The sequence below is a fragment of the Lagenorhynchus albirostris genome, chromosome 7 (genome assembly GCF_949774975.1).
Source record: "Lagenorhynchus albirostris chromosome 7, mLagAlb1.1, whole genome shotgun sequence".
Classification (NCBI taxonomy): Eukaryota; Metazoa; Chordata; class Mammalia; order Artiodactyla; family Delphinidae; genus Lagenorhynchus; species Lagenorhynchus albirostris.
The window spans coordinates 836,874-856,168 of record NC_083101.1 but is presented as its reverse complement, the minus strand read 5'-3'; the positions used below and the strand labels follow the sequence as shown (position 1 = coordinate 856,168).

Genomic DNA, 19,295 nt, shown 5'->3' with positions numbered 1-19,295 from the left:
GGGGGCCAGGGGCCGCCGCCGCGGGACCCCCGCCACATCCAGCCGCGCCCGGCGGGCGGGCGACCGGGGCGGGCGCTGCGCTCGCGGGGCCGGCCGGGCCGGGGCGGCGGCGCCGCGCGCTCCCGGTCCTTGCTCGCTCCGGCTGCGGCTCCCACGCGGCCCCCACGCGCCTCCCCACGCGCCGCTGCACTCGCCCACCCGCCCGCCGCGCCTGGGCGACTTTTACCTCCTTTATATTTGCATAACAATAGGGCGCCCGTGACGCGCGCGCCGGCGGCCCGCCGATTGGGCGGTGCCCGCGTGGGGGCGGTGCCGGGGCGGGGCGTGTCGGGGGCGTGTCGGGGGGTTGTGCAGCGCGGCAGGGGGCGCTGGTCGCCGGCCGCACGGGGCCGGGAGCCAGGTGGCCGTGTGTGTGTGTGTGTGTGTGTGTGTGTGTGTGTGTGTGTGTGTGTGTGTGTGTGTGTGTGTGTGTGTGTGTGTGTGTGTGTGTGTGTGTGTCTGTGTGTGTCTGTGTGTGTCTGTGTGTGTGTGTGTGTGTGTTGGGGGGGGAGTCCGCGTCTCTACCGTCGTCCCGCCCACTCTCCCTCCGGCCACCCGGGGAATTCCAAGCTCCCTGTGAGGACAGATCAGGCCCGGCACAGGGCCGAGCGCGACCCCGAGGGGACCCGAGGGCGACCTCCCCTGGGTGGGTCTTCGCGGGCATTTCAGACTCGGGGGGCCTGGGTGGAGATCCCGGGTCTCACTCTGCTCTCCTGGAGCGCTGGCCACGGACCCTCAGCGTTCCCAGCACCCCGGGCGCTCGCGGTGACGAGACCCGCCAAGCCCGGCCCGCGGGACGCATTTCCACGAGGCTGACACCCCCATGAAGAGCTCGGGCGTGTGACCTCAGCCACGCGGGGCCCTCCCGCTCGAGGACGGCTCCCCTGGCGGCCCGGGTCACCCCGAGTTTGCTCCCTAACTTGAGGGGCACGAGGGGCCAGGCCCTGAGGCTTCCGCCCTGCCCGGAGAAGCAGCAGGTCTGTAGGTGCGGAGGCCCAGGGCTGGGGGCGGTTTGGCAGTGGGGCTCATCAGTGGGGGCCTGCCGCGCTCTCCTGGGCCACCCCCATCAGCACGAACGGGACCGGTAAGGCCTGGCCAGGTGAGCAGCCCCAGGGAAGGTGCCAATGCTGCTCTGAAAGAGAACTCTGAAATGACTCATTTCCAAACAGTAAACGCACCTTTTATTGACACTCGAACACTGCAGCCCCATTTCCTCGATAGGATTGAACAGTCCAGAGCTCTGCCGTGGTCGTTGGAAATTAAGGAGGAATGAATCTCGGAGCAGTAGGTCTGGGGCAGGCACTGGGATTGTTTCAGAGGCTGCTGGGAATTCCCCGGGAGGCAGCTCAGGGCCTCGGCAGGGAAGACCACCCTGTTAGGCCTTGTTTGGGGATGAGCTCGGTGGGTGTCTGCCCCATGCCCCCCAGGCCTCGAGACTCAGGGTGAGCCCTCACCTTGCTCCGTGACCTGGGAGGAGTTGCAGCCAAACCGAAGGAAACACTGGGCAAGACCTCAGGCCTGACCCTGGCTGACTCCCTCGGGGTCCTTCCAGTGGCCGGGGAGGGCCGCCAGAGCCCCTTGCTTAGCTCTTCTCTTCCTGAGGCTGGTGGTCCAGCTGCTCTGTTCAGACCTAACCACCCCCCTACCCCCAGGAGCTCTCCACTATGCAGGTGGGTAAGCCCGGGGCTGTGCTTGGCCTGGCCGTGGGTGCCCCTATTGGGAGCCCCTCCTTTGCCCCACTCATCCTGTGGGGACGTGTCCGTGGGCGCAGTAAGGGGGCCTGGATTAGTGGCTGCTGAACTGACCACCTCCCCAGCACCAGAGTCAAGGCATGGCTCGGAGGGAGGCCCAGCTGAGGCTGTGCTGGGCTCTGTGCACCCAGACCCACGTTCACCTCTGGGCAGGGACCCTTGGAGTGGGGAGGTGGGACCCTGTGCAAGGCCATGACCTGTTGGGCAACCCGCCCCTGCCTGCCGCTCCCTGGAAAAGCATGGAGGGGAGGGATCTCTGAGGACATATCTAGGGCAGGACCTCCTTCCAGTCACATCTGTGGTTTTTGTGTATCCGCCAGGGCCTGGCTGTGCCCAGGGCCATCCCCAGAAGGTGGTAGGTTCACAGAGAAGCCCCAGCCCAGGTGGGCTGAGGCCCCCTGGCCTGGAGAAGAGCATCTGGAGACCCCGCTGGGTCCGGGAGCAGAGCCTGGGAGAAAAGTCCCATTGACACCCCTGGCGGGCGTCAGACAAAGGGCCCCTGTGAGCTCAGTGTGGGAACGCGCGGCCGCCACCTCGAGCCATGAAATCGTCAGCTCGGTGCCCCTGGCAGGGACGGTGCGGCTGGAGTGACCACAGGAGCGTAGCCTGAGGTCGCTGCCCGCCCCACCCTTGCTTCGCAGCATGGGCCAGACAGGTGTAGCTCCGGCTACCACCTGGGCCTCCCCCTCAACGTGCTGCTCGTTTGTGGGGCTGGGGTGATGGCCACCCTGTCCACGGGGAGCCGATGGAAGGCCCGTGGCTTCTGCTCCACCGCGGCTGAGGGTAATTTTTCTCGGGGTCGCTCGGGTCCACGCCCCATGTGCCAGGAGCTGCCCTGTTCAAGGACAGGACAGGGAGAGGGACATGTGGGGCACGGGCTCCAGGAAGCACTTGCCCATGTTTGCTGAAGGACATGTCCAAAAGGAGGATGTTTGTTCCAAATGCCTTGCGGGGGGAGGAGGCTCATCCCTGCAGACCCAGTCCTGGGGCTCAGAGAAGCCCCTCCCATGTGCGTGGCATTCCTTGGTGGTGTGGTCACTTCCACAAACAGGCAGGGGGCTCACTGGCTCTGAGGGAGAAGCCCTCAACCTGGATCTGGGGGGACAGACCCAACCCTGACTGCAAGCCTGGACCCCTGTCCTCCTGGGAGCTGGCCCAGGGGTGACACCCTGGAAGGCCATGGTGGGATGGAGTCCAGGGCTGGAGAGGGCTCGCACCTCCTTCTGGGGATCCCTTCTGGGGTCCTCCTTCTGGGGACCTTCCCCAAGGCTGGGAAGGTCTGGGAGGGGCGGCCGGGAGAGGACAGTGTGGAAGGGGCGATGGCCAGAGCTGGGCCAAGGCCCGTGGCCACCTTAAAGCGCTCGGCAGGGGTGGGAGGGTGAGCGGGCAGGCGGGCAGTGGGGGCGGGGCTTCCAGCTAATTCATTAAAATGTGTCGGGGAGCGTGGGAAAGAGGAGAGTGTTTCTTCCCAGCAGCCCAGACACCTGGTAGAAGGGCCGAGAGGATAGAGATCAAATAACAAACACTCAGCCCCGGGCCAGCGGCGGCCTGAGCGGAGGAAGGACGCCCGGGGCAGGAACTGCAGCAGACAATCGCTGCAGCGGCAGGCCTGGCACCCGGGCCACAGCCCACCCTGTCGGCCTGGCGTCTGACCCCTAGCCCAGAAAGGGGCCTGAAGCGGTCACGGGGCACGGAAGGCACTTCCCGATGGGCCAGGACCAGGGTGGGGGCTGGGGCCTAGGATGGGCTGGCAGGGAGCGAGTGAGCCCGGAGGGTCCCCGGACAGACGCAGCCAGTCTGGGCAGCAGAGGGGTGGGGAGGCGGGAAGCCCAGCTGGATGGGGCGGGCGTGGCGTGAGGACCAGGTCCCAGTCAGCTGTCCTCTCCTCTCCCTAGAGGGCTGCGCAGGGGGAAGGGCAGAGCGGAGCTGGGGCCGGACCTGCCTGGCGGGCCAGGAAGGACACGGGCCTCGTCTCCCTGAGCCTGTGGTCCTGGCCTCTCCCTGGCTCCGGCCTCTGTCTGTCCAGGGCCGGCTGCGACACCAGGGCCTCGGGTCACAGAAGAGTCTCCAGGATGCAGCTGGGCTGGGGAGCGGGGCCGGCACCCCCGGCTGCTTCCTCTTAACCCTACGGGGGGAAGGAGTGTGGACGGGGCTGCCGTCCCAGGACAGGACGTGCGGCTGGAGGTCCTGCTCTTGGAAGCAGCACCCCAGCGCAGAGGGTCCCCGCCCTGGTGGGCGCCCACTCACCCTGGCACCCCTGCCCACCCCTTTGGCTCGGTGGCAGAGCTGGCCCTCGCACGCAGCCCACGTCCCTGGGATGGCCTTCCTCTCTCCATCTGTGGGGCGACGCCCTGGCCCAGCAGGCCCCTGGGTTGCTGGGGAGCTGAGTGGGTCAGTGCCGGGCACCCAGCAGGGGGCTGCACCCTGGGGGGCTCAGAGGCATTGGCCACCCTTGTGTGGTCAGGAACAGAGGGACGGGGCAGAGGCCGGCATGGCACCGTCCGTGCCCCGCGGGCCTGCAGGTGTGCCCCGCCCTGGGGAGAGGCGGCACCCTCCCCCGCCCCCAGGCCCCGCCACTCGGAGGCTTCCGCCTGGCTCCTCAGCAAATCTGAGCTGGTTTCCGCCCCGGGGCAGGAAGGACAGGAAAGGGATGTGAGCCGGGGTGGGTGTGCATTCCTGGGGGTGAGCCAGGAGGAGGCAGGCGAGGGCAAGACGGGTCTGTGCCCAGGCCCTCTGCTCGCAGGAGCCCCGACCCGGCTCCACCGCCCGGCCCTGTGGGCCCTCTGGGTGTTGGCACTGGCTCTGAGCCTTAGTTTCCCTTGGGAGTGGGGGCGGCAGCAGCTACTTCCTGCCGTTGGGAGGATGGAGGCTCAAACGCACATGTGCTCAGGGCCCTCCAACACGGTGCTGACTGCTGGTCTCGCTCACGCGAGGAGGCCACCCAGCCCTGAGCCTGCGTGAAGGAAAGAGGCCCTGTAGGAACATGGCCCAGCCGGGGCCTGTTGCCTAGGAAGGACCCCCATCCGCGCTCACTGGAGTCTGAAGCGCCAGGAGGGTCTCGAGGGCAGCCCGGCTGGGCCCCAGGCCCACTGCGGGGAGTGAGTGGTGCAGGGGCCGGCACGTACCGCCACAGCAAGGTGGGTGGACCACGCAGCACATGGGGCCCAGCCACCCGTCCTGCACCCCTCCAGCCCCGCTGAGCGCCAGCAGACTTGGGGAGCCCCCCCCCGGTGCGGCCCTCGCGCCTCTGCCCAGGCCGTTTCCTCCTGCAGGCATGCCTCCCGAATGCCTCCTTGCTGAGCGCCGGGCAGTTCTTGGCTCAGGGTCCAAGCCTCCTGCCCGCGAGGAAAGCTCCGTCTTCCCGGGACGGCTGCGAGGGACTGAGCGCGCTCGGGGCTATGGGGTGAGACGGTACCCAGCAGCGGGAGTCCACGGCCACCACCCGTGCAGCTTTTCCACTTTATTGCCGGCTGCCTGGGCCCCCAGGGGTGAGGCAGGCCACAGGGCCGTGGGCCCAGTCCTCAGGAGGGGCTGCTGGCTGGGCTGGGGGCTCTGCTCGGCTCGCGGGAGCCGGGGACACCTTCCAGAACCTCTCGGAAGTTCTCGGCGACTCGGCCCAGGTGGGAGCCCTCCCAGAAGACTTTGCCGCAGCCCGTGCAGCAGTAGAAATGCCGCAGCCCCGGCCTCCGCAGCACGCCTGCCGGGACCCCCGACAGCTGCAGTCGGGTGCCGTTGCCCAGTGTGGCCGGCACGCGGCTCTGCAGGTCCTCCTCCTCCAGCCAGCGGCAAGAAGGCTCGTAGGTGCAGCCCCCAGGGGCCTCCTCTGGGGCTGAGCCTGGACAGGCGGAGCAGCCACCCTGAGCCCCCGCCCTTAGGCATGCGGCCCCCACCCCACTCTCTCCAGGGGCCCCTCCTTCCATTTCCCTAGCCACCCCCCCACCCTGCCTCCCCTACCCAGGGACCTCTGGATCACAGGTGACTGACCCCTCTCTCTTCCCAGCCCTCCCTGACACTGCCCCCCAACCCCCCAGGGCACAGGGACCAGCCCCTCAGAGTGGTCCCCTCTGCCCCATCCTGGGGGGGGTCCAGATGCCGGGGCCCCTTGTGTCCTTGGTGGGTGCTCCCAGGGCTCACCTGTCTCCCGTTCATCCTCGATTTGGGCGGCCTCGTCACCTGTCAATCAAGGATGTCAGGGTCTGTTCTAAGGATAGACTGGCAGCCCCAGCGCCCACAGGGCACCTTGAAGTGCCCAGCCTTTCCCCCACCCCCAGCAGAGAGGGCAAAGGGCAGGGGACCAAGAAGCTTTGGCGCCAGCCCATGGGAACTCACACCTTGGGAGGTTCTTGGGGCTCAAAGGTCCCTGGGAACCATGTTCTGGGCGTAAGATCGGCCGATTAGGGAACTTGGGGGCCTGAGAACCGGCGGGCAGGGGGGGTGGGGGCGGCCCGTCGGTGGCGACGAGCAGATAAGCCCACTGCCAAGGAGGGAGTTTCGCAACCAGCCAGCACCAGGTCGGTGGGCGGGCAGGGGCCCAAGGGACCGCTGGAGCTCAGGGTGTGGGAGAGACCCTGGGAGGCGGCCTCCTCCTGACCCTGCGGGAGGGCCCCACCCGCACCGAGGGCACGGTGTGACGGCCAGGCCGGCAGCAGCCAGGGGCCAGTGCGGGATGGAGGCGCCGACGGCCGAGGAGCCCTGGCCAGCAGGTGGGAGAAGCGTCCCCCAGGCCCGTTGACCCTCGTAATTTGCTTGGCAAACATTTCTTTGCAGATGGTTCCAGATTAACTGCAGCCAGATCTGAATGGACGAGGCGCCCACACCAGCCCTGTCGCCCCCGTGGAGCCCAGCGAGGCCATGACCTCCGTCTGGCCTCCCTGCTCCGCCACAGCCTGTCTGGCCCCAGCCCTTACCTGCCAGCTCGTGAGGGTGCTGCCCAGGACAAGTGTGAGCCTCTGGGTGGGGTGTCGGGGGCTCGGCGGGGCTGGAGCCGGGGGGGGCCCTGTGGGGGGCGCTGCTTGTGCCCTGCCCCTCCCCCCAGCCTCCAGCACGTCCTGGCCATGCTGTGGAGAGCTGAGAGCTGCACAGGGCCGGACACAGGCCGTCGTGACAGCTCAACCACTACGTGGGTGGCCCCAAGTCTCCGAGGGAGGCGGGAAGGACAGTGAGAACAGCTGGAGGAACACCAGCTGTGCAGAGGGGCCCGGAGGCACCCCGGTCTCAAGCTCACCCCTTCGGCTGCCCCAAGATGCCCTCTGTAGCCACCCCATCCCGCCCTCCACGGAAGGAAACTGAGGCCGGGCCCCTGAATAGGACCTGCCCTGGTGGGGGCGGACAGCGGGGCTCGCCCTCCTTCCTGTGCACCCAGGCTCACCTGCGTTCAGACCGCTACTGGGCAAGGCCAGCGATGCAAGTGTACGCAGGTGAACGTGTGCGCTCTGCCCGCGTGCGTTCATCTGTGCGCACGTGACCGAGTGTGCACGGGCACACGTGTGAGAGCGCATGTGCCAGTGAGCGTGTGTGTCTTCATGTGCAAGATACACATATGCGTCCGTGTGCAGGTGCGCTCCACGTGTGGGGCAGGGTGACTGAGCAGGGCCCACGGCAGAGAAAGTGGGGGACACTATCCTGGGGGCCCTGAGTGCTGGAGCTTCCCGGTCTCCTGGACCAGTGGCCTGCACACCACACAGAGGGGAGCAGAGGCCGTGGCCCTCGTCCCAGCCCTGGGCACTGTCCACCCCCACACCCCCACCCTGGCACCGGCACCTCCCTGGCCGTCCCCGGAGGTTAGCCCTGGGAGCACGCAGCAGCTGGGCCACTGCCCACAGACTCCACGGAGCCCTCTCCTGAGCGAGGCACACTCACCTGTACCGCTAGGGCCTTCTGGGTGGCCGCTGAGCCACACAAGCTGCTTCATTACATCCTTGGAGACCTTCAGGTACTGGTGACAGTTGCAAGCCTAGGGACGGAGGAGGTGCTGAGTCTGTGGAGATGCTCTCCGTCCCTCCAGCCCCAGCCCTGTGTTCCTTGCAGCTCTGGGTCTGCCCAGGGGGTTTCACAGAGACGCACGACACCTCCCTTCCTCTTCTTGCAAGACCATGGGGCGCAGCACCACCTCCTGGGAGCCCTCCCTGACTACGTGGGCTCCAAGTGGGCCCTGGGCAGGCTCTTCTAAGTCCTAAGATGCTAGAGGCCTCTGCCGTCACCCAGCTGTCCTCCCTAAATCCAGAGCCAAACCTGGGCCCCCTGGGATGGTTCAACATTGGTGGGGGACGCAGGCCCAGCATCAAAGGGTCAGGGTGGGCGGCCCTAGAGTTGCTCTGACCCTTCAGCCCATTTTGGGGCATGCTGGGGCCATGTCAGTGTCCATGCCTTTTTTTTTTTTTTTTTGTGGTATGCAGGCCTCTCACTGTTGTGGCCTCTCCTGTTGCGGAGCACAGGCTCTGGACGCGCAGGCTCAGCGGCCATGGCTCACGGGCCCAGCCACTCCGCAGCATGTGGGATCTTCCCGGACCGGGGCACAAACCCGTGTCCCCCTGCATCGGCAGGCGGACTCTCAATCACTGCGCCACCAAGGAAGCCCGTCCACGCTTCTTGATGACTCCTGCTGCCTGCCCTGTGCCAGGGGCTGGCATGGTCTGGCGGCTCCTGGGCACCGAGTGTGTGAGGGGCAGAGGAGCAAAGCCATTTTCGCTTCCACGCAGAGTCCGGGTCGAGGACACGTAGCGGGCTCAGCCGCACCGACCTTACTGTCCCCGAGGGTGGGGTGGGGCTTGTGGGGCCCATCCTGCCCTCGCAATGTGGCCACCCTGGGGCTGCTCCATGACAACCACTGCCTGGCGGGGTGTCAGGTCTGGACATAGGATTCCCAGAGCGAGGCAAGAAGATGGGGTGGGGGGCCCGGGCGCCCGCTGAAACCCAGCTCCCAGGCGGGTACATGCAGGTATCCTGTCACGGGAGGGGGGGTGAGCCTGTGCACGGGGAGGAGGGGCCGCGATGGGTGCTCAAGCGACGGCTCCGGGCCCCCTCCTCACCTGGTGAGCCCTGTCAGTGCCCTGGACGACAGAGCGCCTGGGGTGGGTAGTAGGCGGTGGCCACGGGCTCCTGGGGCCACGGGCTTGGGGCGGGGAGAGGGCTCCTGCCCTGCCACCCCCCCACCCTCTTCCCACGGCCTTTCATCACGGAGCCTGCTTTACCTGTGGCCTCACTGCTTGGCCTCCAGCATCACAGCCCGGGGTGGCGGGGGGTGGGCAGGCGCCAGAGGGTGGGGCCGCCTCTGCTGGGGGGCTGGGGGGGCGGGGCTGATCCTCACGCAGGACCCTCCCCTGGGCCTCTCTGGGGGCCTTCCCCCACCGACCGCGGCCAGACTCTGGGCTGGCCTCCAGCACAGGGAGACCGCTGTGGGCTTTGCCCTCCTGGTTGCAGGTCCAGGGGCTCTTGGGGCAGGAGTGAGGGCAGAGCCCAGGCTGCAGGTCAGGCCCGTGGTCACTCCAGGCCCAGCTGGGGAAGAAGCTAAGAAAAGGCGGGCCGTCTAGCCTCCGGCCGCTGCCCTGGGCTGCCTGCCACAGAGGCCCAGGCTCTCCCTGTCCAGGCCACCCGAGGGGACAGCACCAGCAGGTGTGGGAAGGACGGCTAGCGGGAGGAGGGTGGGGTGGGGTCCTCCGCAAGGGGTCCGCCAGCCTTCCCAGGCCTGGTGGTGTGTATGCCTGGGCGGGGCCGCCAGCTCACGCTGAGTCACTGCGCAGACAAACGCCCGGTGCTGTTGTCCGTGAGGGCCGGCCCCACCCTCGGGAAGCACCGGTGCTAGTTTTCCCACGGCCGCTGCCCACTGTCGGGTCTTGCTGCCACCCTGGCCCCCACCCCCACTCCCGGCTGGAAAAGCCGGTTCTGGGCCACCTGCCCACCCCCAGTCCTGTGGTCCCCATCTGTAGGAGGGCCTGGCACCCAGGGCTTCCCTGTCCATATCCTGTCCACCTCACGGCCCAGCAACGCTTGCCTCACCACCTGCTGTGGGTGGCCGCGGCCCTACCCTTGTGGGGCTCGGAGCTGAGCGCACAGCCATCACCCTCCCCACGCAAAGGGGGACGGAGCCCCTGACCTCCCGTTGTGGAGAAGGGGCCTCCGAGGGGCTGAGTAGCTTGCTCACGGTCACACTTTGGCTGACCTGGCAGGGTCCTTACCCCGCCAGCCCCCAGACAAGGGGGTGCGTGCAGGTGGTGTCTGAGCCAGGTCCACTTCCTGCAGGGCGTGTGCAGACCCCAGCCTCGGCTGCCAGCAGGTCTGGGCAGACGCCAGTGGGGGGCCATGGGCCCCCCCTGGACGGGTGGACAGTGGGCGCCCTGGACGGGTGGACAGTGTGGTCTTGTTGGTCCCGCCCCGTCTCCTTGCCCCCATCCAGCCTGGGAGCCTGGGGGCAGGGCGGGCCTCCACCCCCAGAGCCTGGCTGGGTGGGAGGGGCCAGGTGAGTCGGGCAGGAGGGGCGGGGAAGGTTCCTGGCTCCCCTGTCCCAGGGGTCCACCTGCATGCCTGCTTGCCACAGCTTCCGAGGGTGCTTGGGGCCAACGTCCACCGTGACGCCCAACCCCAGGGCATGAGGCTGCCTCTCCGGGGTGGGCTGCCAGCCGGGACTGGCCCAGGGAACTGGTGGTGGTCCGGGACCCAAAGCCAGGCAGGCCAGGTCTGGTGGTCCGCCCTCTACGGCCTGTTCCCTCCCCCCAGGCCCAAGGAGGGCAGGAAAGGCCACTTTCCTGGGAGGCGCCCCCAGTCCTTCGCTGGGCTTGGCGGGTGTGCGAGCTGGCGCCCTCCGTTCCTCTAAGACTGGGACTTGGGGAGGGGGAAGCTGGAGGGCTGAGGGGTCGGTTCCCAGGTGCTGGGAGCCATGCCCATGAGCAGGCCAGCGCTCAGCTCTGAGCCCAGGAATCCCACCCCCACCCATCACTCTCCCCGGGGAGTGACTGCCACCAGCGCAGCCAGAGCTGAGCAGGGGCGAGGTCACGGGGTCTGTCCTGAACTGTGTGTCCCCAGGCACGTCTGCTCCCACCAGCCGTGGACGCACACTTGCCGTGGTCCGTGGTGTGTGCTGTGCCACCAGGTAGTGGACGGCTGGTGCACCGGTGCCGGGAGTGGGGAGAGGGCTGTCACTGGCAGGCCGGACTGGGCCACAGAGTGCGGTGGGAGGGGCCTCGCACACACTCCTGCCCAGAGCCCACCAGCCCTTGCCAGGGCTGAGAGCAGCGCCGTGCGAACTGCTTATAAACACCCTTGAAGCCCCATCAGCCCCGGGCCTCCCCGAGTGGGGTGCTGAGGGGGGCGCGGTGGGAGATGGGCCTCACCAGGGGCTGCCAGGGCACAGGGCGTGAGAGAGGACCAGCGGTCCCTAGGGGACAGGGCGGCAGGAAGTGGCCTTTCCAGGCTGGGAGCCTAGTGGAGGGACCCAGTTCTGAGCAGGACCTGGGCAAGGCTCCCTGCCCAGCCAGCACCGGCCTGACCATGCTCCCTGGCAGGCCAGGCCCACCACCCAGTGGGATGTGAGGTACGGTCCGTCTGGTACCCAGGCCCCAGGAGGCCCCACGGGCAGGGCGGAAGGGGGCTTGGGCTGAGGAGCTGTGACGCGCTTTAGAGTAGTGGCCCATTTCTCGCTCACTTAGAGCAAATCTACAGCAAAGCACAGAAGAGCAGAAGAAAATAAACATCATCCCCGCGCGGGCACTGGGCGAGAAAAGCCAGCGTGGGGTGGCGGGGTCTCTGGCACCTCCCCGTACACACCTACGCTCGGCAAGTGTGTCCTACTCGGGCCAGAGGGGCTGCAGGGCACCAGTGTCAGCTCCCAGGGCCCTGTGGCCCATTTGGTCCCTGCCAAGCGCCACCCCCTGCCCCACCTTGCCTGAGGTCCTGAGAGCGGTGGGTCCAGAGGCCTCCCAGGGCTGCCTTGTGCACCATGACCCCCCAGAGCTGCCCCCAACAAATGGTGCAGGGCCAGGGACAAAGGGCTGGTATGAAAGACCCCCGGCCTGGGGGCGGGCCTGACACCTCGTGGACAGGCACTTAGGCGCCGCCCTGGGTCTGCTCCGCACCTCACTCTCCCACGCTGTCCGGCAGCACTTCGAGGGGTCCTGGGTCAGCTGCCCCCCCAGCCCCCTTCAAGACAAGCTGGCCTGGCCCAGGAGGGCCCTGCTGGCCCTGGCACTGGGTCGGGGTCTGGGAGAACTGGGGCCCCTCCCGCCACAGCCGAGACCCCAGGCACTTGCAGGGTCCAACCCCCCACCTGCCAGCCAGGGGCACAAGCTGGGGCAGCAGGACCAGGCCCCAGGCCCCCGGGGAGGTGTGTGGTTGAGATGGGGCCTGCCTGGGAAGGTTTAAAGTCCCAGCCAGTGCTCTTCTGACCTGTGAAGCAGGCTTGCGGCCCTCTGTCCCCACTGCTGGAGACCTAGGATGGCAGCCCTGCAGGGGCCCCGCGGTGTGCCCGCCCTGCCCCCAGGCCCAGGAAGGTCAGTTCCCACAGGCCCGGCCCCTCCCCCACCAGGCCACGGCCCATCCCCTTTGTGGGGCTGGGACAATGCCTCCGCAGACAGAGCGGGGGCGGGCCTCTGGCGCTGCCGGCACCCTGGGGGGTCGGGGGCCCCGGGCGCCGGGGCCTGCGGCCTGTGACCCCGACAGCGCCAGGCCTGCGCACACGCGTGTGCCCTGGCACTCCGCAGGCGTGTGTCTCAGGAGCACCCAGGTCCTCGGGGTGCAAGGGCGCCAGCTTTGGAGCAGCTGAGTGTGTCCACGTGTGGGCGTGAGTCAGGCGTGTGAACACGGGGCCTGCGTGACCCGGCATGTCACGTGGGGACAAGGGGCCTGCGTGAGTGGACGTGCCTTTGAGTGCTCGCCCAGCAGCCTGCAGTGCCCCGCGCGGGGGCGGGGGTGGGGGTGGGGGTCCGGAGGTGTGTTCCTGGGGTGGGAGGAGTCCTGACCGGGAGAGTCCGCCTTTCCCAGCAGATGGGGAGGGGACAGTGGCATCTGGGACAATGGGAGGAAAGCCACGTGCCCCGGGCAGAAAGATAAGCATGGTGTCCAGGACACAGTCTGGACGACACAAGGCCTGACTGAGGGGCACTGCCCGGTTAGGGCCACCCCGTTAGGGCCACACGGGAGGGTCTGAGCCCCTCCCTCAGGCGCTCTGGGGCCGGCAGGCCCATGGCCCGGGAATTGGTCACCCCCGCCCGGTGTGCCTTGGTCCTCTCAAGCCTTCACCCCCTTCTCCTTCCAGCTGGGCCAGCCCCGGCCCAGGGCCCACTTAGGGCCTGGACGTGCCCAGCTCAGGCCATCTAAAGCCAGTCAGAACGAGACCCCGCTGCATGGCGACAGCCGGACCGACGGCCCAGCTCAGGCCATCTAAAGCCAGTCAGAACGAGACCCCGCTGCATGGCGACAGCCGGACCGACGGCCCAGCTCAGGCCATCTAAAGCCAGTCAGAACGAGACCCCGCTGCATGGCGACAGCCGGACCGACGGCCCAGCTCAGGCCATCTAAAGCCAGTCAGAACGAGACCCCGCTGCATGGCGACAGCCGGACCGACGGCCCAGCTCAGGCCATCTAAAGCCAGTCAGAACGAGACCCCGCTGCATGGCGACAGCCGGACCGACGGCCCAGCTCAGGCCATCTAAAGCCAGTCAGAACGAGACCCCGCTGCATGGCGACAGCCGGACCGACGGCCCAGCTCAGGCCATCTAAAGCCAGTCAGAACGAGACCCCGCTGCATGGCGACAGCCGGACCGACGGCCCAGCTCAGGCCATCTAAAGCCAGTCAGAACGAGACCCCGCTGCATGGCGACAGCCGGACCGACGGCCCAGCTCAGGCCATCTAAAGCCAGTCAGAACGAGACCCCGCTGCATGGCGACAGCCGGACCGACGGCCCAGCTCAGGCCATCTAAAGCCAGTCAGAATGAGACCCCGCTGCATGGCGACAGCCGGACCGACGGCCCAGCTTAGGCCATCTAAAGCCAGTCAGAATGAGACCCCACGTCCAGCTCACTTGGATGGGTCGGGCCAGTGTCCACTGAGGCAGACAGAGGGGTGTGAGCCACTGGGCCGGGACAGGTGGCCAAGTCGCCCCCTTCTCGTCGCATCCTGGACTCTGACACAAGACAGTCACAGCCCCCCTCCAGGGGGACCCGGGAGAACGCGGACCACTATGTGAATTTCAGATGAAACATGGGATTCTACTCTGAAGTTCGCACTTATCAGGGTCTGTCCTTGCATTTCCCAAGTCCGGCACCCAGCTCTCCCAGGCTCATAGAAGGAACAGAGAAAGTGAGAGAGCTGCACGGGAGGCCCCGGACGTGCTCCCACGGCAGGGAGACCCCAACGAGGAGCAGTACACACTGTCCCCAGGCAGGCATGGCCAGGACCCCCTAGCTCTCTCTGTGAGGTGAGGGTGGGTGGGTAGCCACGTGCCCTGGGTTACATCAAACAGAATCTGGGCCAGAGAATGCCCTCTGGACCCAGGCCCTGGGGTGGCTCCCCATCCCCTTTGGCCCCTCAGCACCTCCCCCTAGGCAGCACATCCCCCTTGACGCCCATCCCTGGCAAGACGCTGGGCAGCACACACCCCCACTCCGTGGCCCCTAGTTATCCCCACTAGCTGGTTTTCCCCCTCCCCCCACCGTCCACACCGCCACAGCCCCAGCACCCTCCTAGGCGGCACGTACACCTCCCCTGTGGCCCCTGAGCACCCCACTGCGAGCACATAGCACCCCTCCCTCAAGCACACCCCCAGGCGGCACACAGCCCCCTCCCAGTGGTCCCGAAGCCCCCCCCCCAGGTGGCCATACCCCTCCACCGTCCCCGATGAGCCCGGGAGGCGCCCCCTTCCCGGGGCTCCCGGGCACCCCCAGCGCGGCAGGCGCGAGCCGTTCCCAGACGGGGGAGGGGCGCGGGCCGTGAGAACCGCCGGCGGCGGGCGCGTGGGAAAGCGGGAGGAGGGGCGGCGCGGAGGGCGGGGCGCGCCTGGGAACGGCCCCCGCCCCCGCCGGCCTTTGAAAGGGCCACTCAGGGCGCCCGGCCCAGATTCAAAAGCAAACGGCCGCCCGCCCGCCAGCCTTCCCGCGCCGGCGGGGGCGGGGGCGGAGGACCTCGGCTGCCCAGGGCCGTGTGGGAGGGGGCGGGCGCCAGCCGGCGGAGAGAGGGGTGGCAGGCTGGGGAAGTCGGGGAGGGGCCGATGCGGTACGGGTTGGGGGCAGCCCTGGTTGTCCTCCTCCCACCGACAAGTGGAGCTGGGCCCTCAGACAGCAGGTGGCAGCCCTGCAGCCTGGAGTCTGTCACCCACTCACATCAGGCCTGCACAGGGGGCCAGGGGACAGTCCTGCCCCCGTGCTCTCAGCCCAAGGAGAGGGGGGCTCCAAAGTACTTCTCCAAAGGGTGGTGGTATTCCCAGGATTGGGCTGGGGTCCTGGAGAACTTCCTGGAGGAGGTGACATATAAACTGGGGCTTGGCAGGCCTGGTGGAGAGAGTGGGTGCTCAGGTGCTGCAGGAGCTGGGGTGTGATGTGGGGTCCAGTGCGGTCAGGAGGGACCGGTGTGGACAGCAGGCTGGAACGAGTCAGGGCGCTGGCAGTGTGGAGGGGTGGGCGTGGGGCTGAGCCCAAGGGCAGGCGTCCCCCGGCCCTTCCCCCTTCCTGCACCTTCCAGGGCCACTGAGTCAGGCCAAGCAGGAGAGGGCCCCCTCTTCTACTGCCACCTGCGCCTGGTGCAGTGCGTCTGACGAGATGGGGGGAGGAAGAAGCAGTCCCTACCCAGCTCAGCCCCCCACTTCCCGGGGGCCCCCCCGCACTGCACTCTCCCCCGCCACTCCCCCAGCTCCAAGGAGGAGAGCACCGTTCCTTCTCCCGAGGCCCTGCCCTACCCCTGGCTGGCTGGGGGCACACCTAGACCCCCACCTGCCCAGGTATCCACCTGCCACGCTGCTCCCCTGTGGAGACCCCGTATCCCTGTGGAGACCTTCGGGGTCTGTGCTGGTCCCAGATGTACCCGATGATGGGCTCTCAGCAAAGCTCCACCCACAGTGGCCCCGCTCAGGGTGGCGGGTGGGCGGAGAGTGGGGCTGCCTGGGAGGGGCTGGGAAGGGGGTGCCCCCACACCCCAGCCGGTCTGACCCGTGCGGATGGGGAGGGGCAGGTGGCCGGGTGGGAGTGGGGGTGACACATGCCTGCTCCTGCTGCTTGCCCACCCACAGGGCACCCACTGCACTGCCCATCGACCCAAAGGCCCCTGCCCTGTTCGGACACAGATGGAGTAGTCACTGCCTGGCAGGCCCTACTCTGTCACCCTGAGGACCCTCCCCAGACCCAATCCACAGCTCCCTGGGGCCTCCTCCATCTGCAGCCCTGAGGGGTTGGCTGCCTCTGGCCCCTGACCCCAAGGCTGGTGAGCCTGTCTTGCCTGCTGCATCCGGGGCTCAGGGGACAGAGGGTCTGCAGAAGCTAGGCCTGCTATCTTGGGCCAGGCCCCCTGTCTTTGGAGCTGGCAGTACTCAAAAGGAAGAAGAGACCACCTTCCCTGCTAGATGCCAGCCTGGCCCCTGGGCCTGGTCATCCCTGCCACCGACCCCAGCAGCAGGGTGGGGGGCGGGGGCTTTCCTGGAAGGGCTGCTTGGTTTCTGCGAAAGCAGCTGTGGGCAGTGTGTGAACGAACACACAGGCGGGGCTGCTGCCAACAAAACCTTATCTATGGACCCTGAAGTCCGCATTTCATGTGATTTAGCTCGTGGGCTGTGATGTCAGACATCTGGGGGAGGGTGTGCCTTCTGCCCTTCCGCCAGCCCCAGCCCCGGCCACAGGACCCTCGGACTGAGATGGGTGCCCTCCCCCACCCACCCCACGGGCCTGGCTGGCATCGCCTGCCCCTCGCTCAGAAGGCAGGTCACCTGCGCCCCGCCCTCCCTCCCTTCTTTCGAGCCCACTGAGCGGCGGGTTTAGAGCCGGCCTGACACCTCCGGCCAGTGGCTCCTGCCGGCTCCGTGGCTGGGGCTCCGAGCGTGGCACTGACGTGGGCCAGGAGGGCACAGAGCAGCAGGATGGGAGACCCCACACTTTGTGTTTTGGGTGTCCTCTTGCGGCCCAAGGTGTCTCACTGACCTTGGGCCTGAGAGCACAGAGCCGAGGGTGCCCACATGGTCTCTGCCCCTCCCTCCAGCTCCAAGAGGCCTGTCCTCTCTGGCCTGCACTAGCTCCCCCTGAGCCATGTCACACCAGCCTGTCTTGGGGCCAGCGTGGCCGTGGCTGTGGACTCGTCCCTCCATCCTGTGTGTCTGTGCACCAGTGTGCCCACCGTCCCACCCTGCACTGTGACCTGTCTGGGCTACACGCCTGTCCTCTGTCAGGCGAGTCTGCGTCCTCTGCGTTCTGACTTGAAGCATCTCGGCCCTTTTAAAAAGTGAACATCCGTCAACATCCAGGAGGTACATCCTGGGGGGGCCCCCAGACTGCACATGGGAGCACCTCTTAGAAGCACACGGTGAGGACCAGGGTCCAGAGGGGAGTGGCCCTGACCGCCGGGCCCCGGGGCACCTTCCCCGCAGACAGACACAAAAGGAGCAAGGAGCCGGGTGCCTGGATGGGCGCCTGGCGGGAGCTGGGCTGGGGACTCGCACACCCGACCTCCCCGGGCGCTGACCAGCAGGTCCCCTGGCCCAGGCTGTTCCCAGGGCCTCAGCACACATCTCGGACCGCATGGGGCCCCCTGGTAGCCCTGCGGGGGGATGAGAGTCCCACGTGGGGCAGGCATGGTGGCAGACTACCAGACGGCTGGTGACCAGGCAGCCCTGCGTCCGTGCGGTCCAGGTCCTCAGTTCACGCCAGCCCAGGATCCTTCCTAAAGAAGCGGGCCACCGGGAGCAGGGGTCCCCAGGCCCGTGCGATCCAGGTCCTCAGTTCCCCCAAGAGCCATCTGGTGGGAACCAAGGCTGGTCTCTGGACGAGACCCAGAGGGGAGGGGTGGGACCGAGAGGAAGGCCCTGCAGGCGGCGGGGAGGGCCTCCTGGGGCCATCAGCTGGGCCCACCGTGCTGTCACCTCCGGGGGGCTACGCTGAGCTTGCCGACGGGGCCAACACCCGGCTGGCATCCTGAGTCTTGGGGCGTGCTGGGCCCCAACCCCTGATGAAACCTGTCTGGTAGCTCCCGCCACCCCCGAGGCCTGTGACAGGAGCCAGCCGCCCGGGGTCTCTGCCTGTGCAGGGTAGGGGCCGCTCCTTCTGCAGCCTCTGTGCCTGTGTGACCCTGGGGGCACCGAGTGTGGGAACGGGGCTGGGGGCCACGTAGCACAAAGGCCGGGGAGGGGCGGGGTCAGTGGCCGCTGCGCCTCTTCCTGTCTGTTCCTGCATCTGCAGTTGGCCGTCAGGGTATAGGGAGGGTCTCCGTGCTCGGGGACAGGCTGGGCATGGGCGCCCCGGCCGGCCCCTGGGTCTGGGAGGGCTCCGGGGCCCCCACCACTGCAGGCCCCCAAGTTGTGGGTGTGTGCGCTGGGGGGCCGCTGGCCCGGGGTTCCCCTCGCATGCCCAGGCCCCAAGAGCCCTCTGCCCACACCCGTTCCCGTGCCAGAGATCAGCCTGGGCGGCCTCCTCCGCCCTCTCAGGGCCCCTGCCCAGACCTGGGGTCTCCCGGGGGGGGTCTGTGAGCCTGTCCCCGAGGCCCAGCCTCCCGTAACTGCAGGCTCCCCGCCCATCACCCTCCCCTTCCTGGAGACCCCTGAGCTGGCTCTGCTGAGAGCTCCCTGAGGTGGGGTGACTGTCATCCTGCAGTGGCCTCTCCCCTCCTGGGACCCACTTCTAAGGGCTGACGTCACTGGGGCCACGGCCCAATCCGCACCACAGCAGAGGGGGCCGGAGGAACAGAAAAATAGACGTTATGCCCGGCCACGCCTGGGCTCCTGCTTAGGGTTTTTTTAAACTCAAATTTCTTTGATAAGATCCTTTCCCATGGTGGACAGCACTGGGAATGTCCTCTTGGCGGACGTTCCCGATGGACAGTCCCAGGCCCAAGTCGCCAACTTCGTGGGCCAGGACCCTGCCCTCTACGAGAGACCCACTGCCCCTAGCCCACTGGGCCCCGGGGTGGGCGGGCGGGCCACCTCCCTGTGACAGGGGCCTCCCCCACGTGGCCGGGCACACAGTCCCTCCAGCCTCACTTGCCCTGGCCTCGCACCCTGACGAGCAGCCCCGAGAGTGGCCGGGCAGGCTCTGGGAACGCTTCGTGTGTCAAGTGGGTTTTCCCTCTGGGAACAGCACCAAAATAGCAGAAGGAAGGAAAAGAAAATGGAAACTCAGCCTGGCGGCGGGAGCTCTCCAGGGAGGCGACCAGCTTTGGCCTGGGCAGGGGCAGCAGAGGCTCTGAGCCAGCGTCCAGGGTGCTCGGGCCCTCGGGGGCGCAGGACAGGACCCTGCCGGCTGAGCACAGCACGGAGGCGCTCTCTGGGTCAGTCCTAAGCGTGCTGCTCCCTGCTGGCCGGCGGCCAGTGCCCTTTGATGTCCAGA

The 19,295-nt window shown here is 67.8% G+C and overlaps 1 protein-coding gene across 7 annotated transcripts in view; it reads right to left on the bottom strand.

The window, feature by feature from the left end:
* Positions 1-5,235: 5,235 nt before the first annotated feature.
* The window catches only part of EXD3 (exonuclease 3'-5' domain containing 3), a 77,462-nt gene continuing 63,402 nt past the window's right edge, over positions 5,236-19,295 (bottom strand). For 6 of the 7 annotated variants that reach the window (XM_060153834.1, XM_060153835.1, XM_060153837.1 and 3 more), the window contains 3 exons: positions 7,650-7,743; positions 5,925-5,963; positions 5,236-5,625 (listed from right to left, as the gene is read on the bottom strand). In XM_060153834.1, coding sequence (XP_060009817.1) covers positions 5,312-5,625; positions 5,925-5,963; positions 7,650-7,743 — 447 coding nt within the window. In that variant the 3' untranslated portion in view covers positions 5,236-5,311. Of the gene's footprint in view, positions 5,626-5,924; positions 5,964-6,697; positions 7,460-7,649; positions 7,744-19,295 lie in introns of all 7 variants that reach the window. The other variant, XR_009541427.1, reaches the window with a different exon arrangement.